We start from the raw sequence: 11733 nt of genomic DNA on the forward strand, positions 1-11733 counted from the left end.
TGTGATTTCTGTGATGAAGATCAGTGCTCTGATAGAGCATTCTTGAAATGACACCCAAAAAGACCTTTTACAAGCATTCTGTGATTTCCAGAATGCTTGTAAATAAGACATACCAAACACATTTCACAGAATGTGATTTCTGTAAATTACTGAACACAATTTTTCACAAAAAATTGCTTAAGTGAACACAGCCTTACACTCAACTCTTTTTTACCATTCTTTTGTATGAAATATAAAATTTACAAAACAAAAAACACTATGCTGTAATGATGATAAAGAAAATCAATGTTCAAAAAAATATATACAAAAGTCCAAAAAAAAAGAAATTCATTAAAATTAAAAATCAATTGGTTTTTTTCTTATACTAATTTGATTGTTTTATAATTAAATATGATGTCTATATATAGTGAGAATACAAAAATTTTAATACACAAAAAAATCTGGATTTTTGTAAAAAAAATTATAAGGAAATCATACAAAAATTAAATAATTCAAACCGTTCCAAAATGTTTTGTTATTCTTCACACTTTTTTCTTCTTCACAAAATGAAAAACACACAACACAACACAACACGACACAACACAAAACCAAAAATCAAATCATTTTAACTTATAAACTCTCCAAGTACTTGAACAAACACCCACAAAAAAAAGAAGAATCAAGTAATCACAAAGAAAGAAACCCTTTCAAAAGATATAAATAAAAATGAAAATTGACTAGAGAGCTTTAAGAATCTAAACCTACATTCTTCACAAGTTCTAAACTTTCTTCAATACAATCAAATCCAGATTTAAACATTTTCAGCCGAATTGATTTTCCTAATAAATCATTTTCAGCTTTTTTCAATCTACTTTTCAATAATTCAATCACTGGATTCTCTTCCAATAAACTTGTCGTAGTAGATTGAATTGAATTAGATTGTAAATGGATCGGTTTAGGTGGTGCCATTGGTCTTTTAGTATTCTGATGACTTGATACATTGGCTATGGTTGTGGTTGTGGTCGTGGTTGTAGAAGTTGTCGCAGTAGCAGTTGTACTAGTTACGTCTCGAATATAGATTGCTATGATTTGATTAGGATAACTTAATGCTAATCCAACATACATTTCTAAATCTTGTTCACCACTATCACCCACACAAATGAACCTTTTGGATCATTAAGAAAGACACCAGATTCAATGACGTTAAGGTTTGCAGAAAAGTTGCGAAATTCGTACTCACTTTGAATTCGGAAACTCGGTGATGATCCGTTCAATCCTTGCACGTTTCCTTGCTCCTGATGATTCTAACATTCCAGACAAGATTGATCCAGCTCCTCTTGCGTATTCTTTCAAACTAACTGAACCTATGATAGATAAGTACAGGAACATCAATCACATCAATCCTCTTTAAAATATATAATCAATTCAAAGGAAATAACACCAACCAAAGGGAAATTGATCATGTGATAAGAATCGTTCAATAGGTTCCCAAAGCTCAAGTGGAGAATTACTGATATAATGACTCCAAACGCCTAAGCTTGATAAAGCTTGATACCAAGTTGACATCCCAGTGACTTTCACTTCTTCAAATTCATTCAGGAACACATTTCTTAAGACTGTCTTCATGCCCCCCAAAACATTGGTACTCTTGATGGTATCATCTATATCTCTATTGAGAAGTTATTTTTTCGCAATTCAAAAAATAGAATATGTCAGTCAAAAGATCTTCAAACCAGAAGCGAGGGTTCAAACAACAATGTGACTAACGAAATTAGATGGACCGATGTTGATAGTGAAGGAATCACGTCGACTTCTGTCACTAAAGAAGCGTGTGTATTAACTACACCTGGCCCATCATCTGGATCACCATCTTCACTCAAAAGTGCAGCTTCGATTTTAATCTTGGTGATCCCCGATTTATGATTCGGGTGAGCCATCCTCAGATGACTTTCAATACTTTGCCAAGGCAAAACTAATCTCTCAGCCCAAATCCCACCTTGACGAGTCGTGATAACTTGCGTGAGTAATGGTCTACCCTGATTAAGAAGTACGCCTTGTTTCTCTTCTTCAAAGTTGGATTTACCAAAATATCTCTTTTTCGTCAAACTGTCTGATGTACCTGACGAGATTGGATCACATATCCCATAAAGTTTGACCCTAATTTGTCGGCCTTCGCTCTTGACTGAAAAGAATGCTCGAAGTCGTTCTCTAAGATTGGTATGTAACCTCATCACATCTTTATCAATGAAGCTAGGATCGGGTTTGAGTGATGCACTTGGAGGATTAGAGGACAATGAAGAGGTGAAGGAATCAGATGAAGATCGAGAAGAATTCTGTGGGGGGTGATCGTCAAACGGTTTAGATTCTCGAGGTTTGATGGGGGTTGGTAATGTCATGGTAATTCTTTGAGGTGGTCTAGGTGGATCGGAAGCCGGAATGGTGAGAGGTTTACGTGCGAGATCAGGTTTAGGATTATTCTTGGTAGGTGTGGCTGATGAAGAGAATGTGGATGCATGGGGAGAGTCATGAAAAGGTTTCTGAGGTGAATCATCATCACTCCAAGTAATCAAATCTTGACTCTCTTGATTGTTGACATCAAGTTGTGATCCAGATGGAGATTGGGAGGTAGCATAGTATTTATCGCCGATACGAGCTGGCAAACCTGTAAGTCTACAGATCATTGAATAGAATAATCTTTGTGATCGATTCAATTTTTCAAGATCATTCTTGGCTCGAAATGCATGAAAGGATAGGTATACCTCGATATCACCAGCTCTCGAGTGTGATGGTGACTTGAGCGCGGCATACTAGGAAATACAAAAGGGATCGGGTCAGATCATATATTTCGGTTTAGTAGTATGAATCAAATCACTTACACCTGGGAAGCAAACTAAGTGATCTTCAGTATATGATTCTTTGTTACGCTTTTGTCGATTTTGTCGATTGAAATATGAAAGATAAGCGCTAGCCGAGGAATAAGCGTTGGGAGTTGAAGGGTTTGATGATGATACTTTCGTAAGTTGAGATTGAGATTGAGATTGAGTAAGAGGGTCAGGTAATTGATTACCACCTCTTTGCATATGCCAATTTGATGTATCATTATCCCAATCTTCCCAAGTTTGAGATTGATTTCTAGTTGATCGAGCTTGAGAGGTTGATTGAGTTTTCGGAAAATTAAATTGATCTAGATCTCTAGTAGTCGATGATAAATAACTAGCTGATTTGTTGATTAACTTTGATGATAAGTTTAATGCTTTATTAGCTATGATCGAACGCCTCGAAACGTAAGTTGAAAATGTAGGATTTGAATTGAGATTGGATTGAGGATTTGAGGATGATGATGATGGAGTGATATCAGGTAAACTAGATCTTGTTGAATGAGTAGTTTGATGATTGGTTGAAACTTCTTGATCGTACAATGATTGAGATGAGAAATGACGTAGATGATGATAGTTCTTTAATGTTGATGTTGACTCTTGATTTGGATGATTTGATGACATTTTCATAAATGATGATGAGTTAGATGGCCTTTTAATGAATGATGGTAGTGAGTTCTTGATCATCAAATTGGAGTCGGTTTCAGTCTCGATTGAGAAAGTTGAGAAAGTTGAGAAGCTGCTGAGTTGGTTGAAGTCTTGAGGTCGAAGGTTGTGAATTGATAAAATGAATTATTAATTTTAGCTTAGCATTCTCTATGCTGTCATCATCCCATTGGCATCTCTGGGTACTACAAAAATTAAACCGTTCTACATACTTCATTCGAGACGAAGAGATATTTATGTAAGTAGCTCTCAGATGGATTCATGAGCTGACTCTCCGTGGGTTGCTCAGCCTTCAGGGGCCAGTCAATGGAATGAAACTTTTACAATCTTGAACGAGACAAGTCGGACAAGTTTCTTTAGATTTCTTTCCTTCGAGCTTTTCAACCGATCCTAAATGATCTCAATCAAACGACCTCTAAAAGATAAACCATCAGTTCAATAGATAGCTTGATCTTCTTGTTGAGACAAAAGTTCAGACCAACTCACTGCAAACTCAATGCGATTCAAGTTGATACATCCCCATCATGATTCACAGCTTTGCGCAGGCCACACTGCTGAAACATTCCGCAGGCTCCAGAGGAGCCTAAACTTATCAAAGTCCCCTCCGCCCGAGTAGTTGAGGGAGGGACTTCGGGCTAAAGCCTTAGGGCGCGTTCAAAACAGCAGAAATCTTGGCCATTTTTTTGTTTTTGCCCATGATCATGAGGATCACAGACCTCATAAAATCGCCCATCCAGCCACGCATAGCTTCCTTAACATCTTGTGCGCCTCCGCCTGCCGGTTTCAAATCGTCACTGCAGATAGATTCACTGCTATTTTGGTTCTTGGACACCGTGTTTTTGGAGTTTCAAGCACGCCTCGGGAGGTTCTGTATTGAATTATGGGTTGCAGCTACAAGTTTTTACAGCTCTTCTGAGTGGTTTGATGAATGAAATATGTACAGAAAAATGTACAAGGACATGTAGAAGTCTGAAGAGAAGACCTCTTGAGCTACAAGCATCATTTTATGATGTCTGTGACTCTCATAATTGATGATCAAGGAAATAAGCCCAAAGATCCAGCTGTTGTGAGTTGGAAAGTATGTAGTAGGACTTGAGCTGTAACGCCCTCCCTCGACTACTCGGGCCGGGGAACTTTGATAAGCTTCCAATGATTTGTGAAGTCAGCTGAAACATATGTATGAGCTTTGAAAATTGAAACAAGCCAGATATTCTCAGGTGACCAGAAGGTGTGAAAAGGAGTTTCAGTGAGGTTGCCCAACTGCAGAACTTGTTTCTGTTGGCCAGTTTTTCAGTCATCTTTCTCACCTGGTCAAGAGCCCAAAGATCCAACTCAGGTGTGTCCTAGGTGTGTGCTTAAACCAAAATGAATACTATGTACTTTCCACTGACTAAGTATGTGTGGTCCTTCATTTCACCCATGATCAGTGGCATAATTGCCTTGCCAGATGTCAAAAATCATGATGCACAAAATATTTTGGTCATTACCTTTATTAGCAACATTAACCTCAGCATTACAACCCAAGCCTAACCCATCAGGACCCATACAAAACTTTGCAGAAGGGAATATATGGCTCGATGACAGTTTCAATCAAGTAGAGAATCTGTATCATTTTGATACACCATGCACTCAAGATATCTCAAATTTTCATGACATAAACCAGGAAAAAGGACAGAAACACATGCTTTATGATGCAATTGAACCTTGGAAATCACTATCTGATTATGAAAATCAAGCTCTTTCTCATCTTGAAGGAGGACCCCAAGATAGAATCTTATATGATGTTTTTGATGCATACTGGAATACTTATGGTCAGCTAGAAATGATCTTGCAACCTGATCAGCAGACATCTCATAGACCAGAAACTCATATGGAAAAAGAGACAACTGTTGATCAAAGCCAAGAGTTGCACTATAGATCTGCAAAATCTAGCATTGACTTTGACACCTTGAGGCATCCAACCCAAGATAATTTTCATCCCCATAAAAGGATGAAAGATACATGCACTACCACACATGACAATCACAATACTCCAACACCAGGGATCGGAGGATTTACATCCATAGGTACTTCTGAGAATGTTCCCTCAATATCAACCAAGTCAAGTACACCAGGTGATCTGATTCATGATAATACAAAGATGGTCAAGAAGAGTCAATTTTTCCAGGACAGCAAGGGTATCCCTACCAATGAAGACATGTACCTCTATACCTTGTTGAATGAGTTTTCTGGAAACCTTGATCCCTATCAAAACCTTTATGACAGTGATTCAAACCGTCTACATGGAAATGAGGGGTCTTTTGAAAGGCAATCTCAAGGTTCATCCTCAAGACAATCAGATCCAATTGCTCATTTGATTCAAGACCCTTCAGAAACATATAATCAACACCAAATTGTCCAGGAAAGCCATAGGGTACATCATAATCTTCCATCTTTAGACATGGACCTCTATGAACATATCCATGCAGCGCCCTCAAACCTCCATTCCCATGAAGGGAACAAGAGCACATGGCCCATCAAGACATACCACAACCAAAACAACTTTCCAGTAACTAGAGCTGAGGTCTCTGTAAGCATGAACACTGCTCACCAACCTCCTTATTCTGTTTCAAGTTCTTTCCAAGAGTCAATTTCAAAGGCATCAGATAAAGTACTTTGTTCCATGCAAAATCATTCAAATGTGGTAAATCATGGTGTTAGTCCAGAATCTGTGATCAAAACTCACAACAAGTGTCCTGAGAATCCAGAATGGTATGGTTATGATCAAGGTAATCTCATGGAAATTCCTCCAAACATTGTAGATCATGCACTTACTCCAGAATTTATTATGGGAAGCCACAACATGGATTCTGGAAATTCAAACTGGGATCCTTCCAATGATCTACCTGGAGTTGATATGAGTATGTTACAGCATGGAACAACAAAAGTCAAAATGAGATCAGATCATAGGATACCTGCAATAGACTCTACAAATATTGAATTGCAATGGAACACTCCTCAACAAGCATCCAGTGTGCAGGATAAAGGAACTAGAACAGTTTCTTATGAAACAGGAAACTCACCACCTAGCACAAGCTACAATTCCCAGGGATTGGTAGGACTTGAAAAGACAGATCAGATTGAAACAAACAAGAACCTTGGGCATTCAGGCTGTGTAGACAGATTCCCCCTTGTACCAAAATCAAAAAAGTATAGCTCTTTGAATGTCCCGTGTTGCAAATTGATTCCAAAGCTACAGCAAATTGGTGGATTTTTAGTAAATAACTCACCAGGTTTGTGTTATGAAACCACAATTTGGTTTGACAAGCTAGAGAAGGATATGATTGAAAATAATAATCAAGAGGCATCAACCATGACTTTGATTGATAGAGCCATCAAATCTGCACATTTGAGGATCACCATGTGCTTTTTAGGTCTTATTGGGATCTTTGCAAATGAAGGTGGTGATAAATCATCTTTAGAAATTGTTTTGAAACAAGGTTGGGATTTAATAAAAGGACACTTTGAGGATTGGAGGAAGTTGAATATAATTGACAAGAATGGAAATGTGATTGTACACCATGATAGTGTGAAATGTCCATATAAGGCAAAACTTACAAGACAAAGTAACTTGCATCACCCACTCTTCTGGTTCCATGACTTGAGTAAGCTTACTCAACCTCAAAGATTACCAGTTGATCTAATTTACTATCTCAAATCAACATGGAATATGGAAATACCAAACTCAATGATTGGTGTACATAACATAGCAGTGTACCATTTAGAAATCCAAAATTTCCATGATGTTTATATAAACCATAGTCATGGTGGGTTTTATGGAAGAGGAGAAATAAGAAATATTGCATTTAAAGGAGTGAAATTGTCTGGAAAATATATAGTGCCTGAAAATGAGAATTTTTCAACATGGTATACAGTCTGCAAGAAACTGGCTGAAATTGCACAGTTTCATTCATCTGTAGGATTTGATCTGTGTCAAGAGGTTCACAGTTTCTTTGTATCATTGATTGAGCACCTATTGAACACTTACAAGGGATTACATCAGTGTGATATATCATCTGCTGGAAAGACTCGCGGGGAAAAAATCAAGGATTCATCTATCTGTAATCCCCATGATAAAAATGTTCAAAGAATTGTCCAATCTATCAGTATGGCTGAGTACAGAGTGACTGTGGGTTTTATAGGACTGGTGAGAGTACTTTACCAGAAAGAAGTCCAAGCTGATACACTCAGCTTATTACTCAAGAGTGCATGGGATTTCCTAAAAGGAATATTTTCAAAATGGAGAGACATTAAATCTTATAACAATACTTTGGTATTTGATGACAAGAGAATCACACGGAACAAGTGGAAACTAGATTATTCAGATCCTCATGAATTATTCAATGCATTATGGCAACATGAAGATTACCTAAGGAATCCTATACCACTTTATTGTTTAAAAAGTCTTGTGAACGTTTGGAACAAAGATCTAAAATCACTACAAAAGCTAAATCCAAATTCTTTCAATTTTGTCATCAAGGTCCTATCTGCTAAGACACCATTAGATTACAAACAATTGATTAGGTGAATTGCTTGTGTGTTGTTTTGTTCTTCTGGATATCATTTTTATCTTATACAATCAAGTAAAGTGGTAACCATAACCTCATCTGACAAGAATTGATGTGGATATCAAGCCTGGCTCACAGCGCTGCCATCCTCAAAATCAGAAGTGTGTTAACTGCTACAGGTGCCCATAGGAATGACAGCACCTGTGTACACCACAAAACCATCAGAAGTGTTTTACCCCCAAGTTTTGGACCTGTTTGTTCACCCAATTTCCTTTTCTGAGAGGTTGTGTTGATAAAATGCACCTATATCACGTGGTTTAATGAGCAAATGCACCTAAACCTTGTGGTTTAAAGCAGTTTTTTGTAATTGGTTTGCAGACTTTCCTTTTCTCAAACCATTATTTTGAGAGTACATACATTTTATTACTCATTCCTAATGTTCAGTGACATTCCCATCAAGTATGTATATAATGTGTAATACGGTGGCCAAGGACAGACAAATGTGCCATAACCTCAAAATGCAAAAAACATGTGTGAAACTCCCCTGAAATCCCCATTGAGCATATCCCGAGCCTTGGTCTGTTGCGTGGATGCTGGGTGATCCTTTCAGTTGTTATCCATGGTACAGATGTTACTGCTTCTGAGTTCTGAGCCAAATGCCAGCTGACTTGATCACTAATCCACCTTGCACTGATATTTTTCAATCCATAGCTACAATAAGTATGCCTTTTGGACCATTGTAAGCAAAAGGTATTCCCGTGCAATCTGGACACACATCAATCAATTATCCGTATTTCAAGCCATGCTTGTAGAATAGTTGAGATGTATTAAGTCAAAAAAAGCTTTCCCAAGTTTTTATAATCACTTGTAAAACACAAGCAAGATTTTTTTACTTTTTTGCCTTGATCTTCCACCCAGTAATGAAGATACTGCTGGTAAGAGGATGAAAGGAAAACCTTGCATCCAACATCAAGCCCACCTGTTTCCAAGGGGGAAACTATAAAGGTGAGCTCTTTGATCACCTGTTCTAAACTTAGCTGTTTACATTTCCACAAGATACAGAAAACTTATTGTGTTCTTGGAATTTTCATATAAACTTATGCTACAGCAGGAAACTTTTTCATGGTAATAACAGTAAAAACCTCAAACTTGAGACCCCCTAATTTGAATCTTTTTCATAGTAAAAGACATAGAACACTCAAACTCAAAACCCCCTATTACAAACAAATCAATCTAAAAAAGGCTTGGTGATAGGAACAAATCACCTTTTTCTGGGTAAAGTAGTAATAAGTCAAATCAAGAGATGAGTAGATCACATTATATAATCACAGAAATAATCATAGTGGTACAATAAGCATCTAATGGTGGACTTCATAAGTGTGGAAAGTATTTGGATCATCATTTAACATGGTGGTTTGATATTTTTTAGTCATCTGTTGAAGGAAAAGAGGGCAAAGTTATTAATAATTATATTTCACAAGACTTTAAAAGTCACAGCAATTATATTTTAACATGATTAAATGTTTATAAAGCTTTGGATACAAAACTATGAATCATTTGAGGAAGTTATTATGAGTAATAATAGATGCTTATCATATATCAAATCACAGCTTTACCACATCTTCAGATAACAAATGACTGATTCTAACACAGCATCATCAAGATTCTTATCAAGCAAAACTTAAGCATCATGAGACCAACTGAATATCTATTCTATAACATTCAATACACAGCACATATACACAGAAATTAATTGTAAGAAGACTTGGCAATATAAATTAATCATTGTTCCTTGGTAAAGTAGTAATTAATCTCTGCTTATTTTGAAAGTCATTTGCCATCTTGACTGGAAATCTGCGTGGCTCAGTTAGCTTGAGCATTGTTGCACTTACCTCCCATGTTGACATCTCCCAGCCATATTCTGCCATTCATCCTGCCTGCTGCTCAGTAAGCAAGAAGTCAATCATGGCTTCCTCATTATCATTGGTCCATCTTGCCTTCATCTTTGGGAGATTTGTCATTGTTGTCAGAGGGGATTATCCATTAGTGGTACACAAACATCTCAACCCAACCTAATATAACCCATGGCAACCAAATCAATTTTTGGATTTTTTGGCGCTAAAACCTCAAAATCAATTGGTTTGCCATGGGTTTTCTGGATGGTTTTTTTGGGTGGGTTTTTGAGGTCAGGTTGAGATGTTTGTGTCCCCCTATTGTTCTTGAAGGCACAACAAAGCATAACCAAACTAATAAGGTCCAATTTTTTCCAACATATTTTTTTTCTTGCTGTGTATTCAGAAGCTACTAGTTTCAGGTCTAGGGGAATAACCCGGTCAACCTGCAAGATTAAACCAAGACAGAAATTAACCAAGCAGGTTGAAAAACTTGGATGGCTGAACTCAAGGTAGATGCCTCAAAGTTTGACCACAGTTTCTGTACCCACAGTTTCTGTACCAAACAACAAAACTTCAAGTGTAATCTCATGATGATGATCATCCTTGAAGCCAAAATGAACAATAACAAGGAAATAATTGGTGATTCTTTGACAAACTGATTCTTCAGCAAAATATAGATAGTTGGTGTAAGCTTTTGTAATTTGAGGAAGGTGAGGAGTTGAAGATGAAGGATGAATATCTTCTGTAGTGCAGGATTTCTTTAGACTACAATAAACTTTGAAGTGTCAATCAAATCTTAGGTTTGAGATGGCAATAATTGATTGACAAATGTATCAGATCCCAGATGTATAGACCTATTGTAGACTCTTCATGAAATTCAATAGTCAATGATTTCATTATTGTTATTGTGATCCAACATCATGTTTGTTATAGTCTTTTGTATACTCATAATAAAGCTGCACTCATAGGTTGATTCTCCTATCTCCTTTTTTCATATCTTGTTAAACCTCATCTGGTTTCTACCATCAATTGACTGATCTGATGAACAATGCTGTTTATGGCATTGGCATCTCTGAGTACCAAAAAACTAGATTATACTGTTTCCAAGACAAAGAGATAGCTCTAAGATGGATTCATGATTGGACTCCCCGTGGGTTCTCAGCCTTCAGGGAGCTGTAGGGGCTACTCAATGCAGTTGACTACACCGCCAACATAGACGTCTTGGGTTGCGGAATCCGAGGCATCATCGGAGGTAAATCCTTGGACAGACTTTGTCCGAAGTAATCTTTTGCACTGAGAATTGCCTTGGATCAAAACCTTGGACAGCTTCTGTCCAACGTTTGGAATCCAATGATACCTCAGATTTTCCAATCCAAGGTAAGTATGTTGGCGGTGCTAGCGGTTACTCAATGGAATGATCTTGAATTTTGAATGAGACATGAATAGGATTTCAATGGAATGACAAAAGTTGAGTATATAAGTTTCTTTACATTTTCCCATTCAAGTTCAAGCTTTTCAACCAATCCTAATTGATCTTGATCAATGGACTTCTAGAAGGTAAATGATCATTTGATAGCTTGATCTGTTTGTTGAGAAAAAACTCCAGACCAACTCACCACAAGCTCAATGCAATCAAAGTTGACACAAGCTCATCATCATTCACAGCCTTGTGGAGGCCATAATATGGAGATAATCTCTGTACTGATGAAACACTTCAGAGGCTCCAGAGGATGCATATAATGTGAGGAGGAACTTTGTCAAGTCAGCTGA

At 37.3% G+C, this 11733-nt stretch overlaps 2 protein-coding genes across 2 annotated transcripts; one reads left to right on the forward strand and one right to left on the reverse strand.

The window, feature by feature from the left end:
* Nucleotides 1–328: 328 nt before the first annotated feature.
* Nucleotides 329–3479, reverse strand: MELLADRAFT_118351 (uncharacterized protein; the record flags this gene model as incomplete). The annotated part of the gene is made up of 5 exons (XM_007417478.1): nucleotides 329–1144; nucleotides 1220–1343; nucleotides 1425–1648; nucleotides 1747–2786; nucleotides 2856–3479. The coding sequence occupies 5 exons, from the start codon at nucleotides 3477–3479 to the stop codon at nucleotides 727–729; spliced, it is 2430 nt and encodes an 809-aa protein (XP_007417540.1).
* A 1489-nt stretch (nucleotides 3480–4968) lies between these two features.
* MELLADRAFT_112911 (uncharacterized protein) lies at nucleotides 4969–8088 on the forward strand (the record flags this gene model as incomplete). The annotated part of the gene is made up of 1 exon (XM_007417473.1): nucleotides 4969–8088. One exon carries the CDS (start codon nucleotides 4969–4971, stop codon nucleotides 8086–8088), a length of 3120 nt encoding a protein of 1039 aa, XP_007417535.1.
* Nucleotides 8089–11733: the final 3645 nt, after the last annotated feature.

This window comes from Melampsora larici-populina (genome assembly GCF_000204055.1).
Source record: "Melampsora larici-populina 98AG31 unplaced genomic scaffold MELLAscaffold_73, whole genome shotgun sequence".
Classification (NCBI taxonomy): Eukaryota; Fungi; Basidiomycota; class Pucciniomycetes; order Pucciniales; family Melampsoraceae; genus Melampsora; species Melampsora laricis-populina.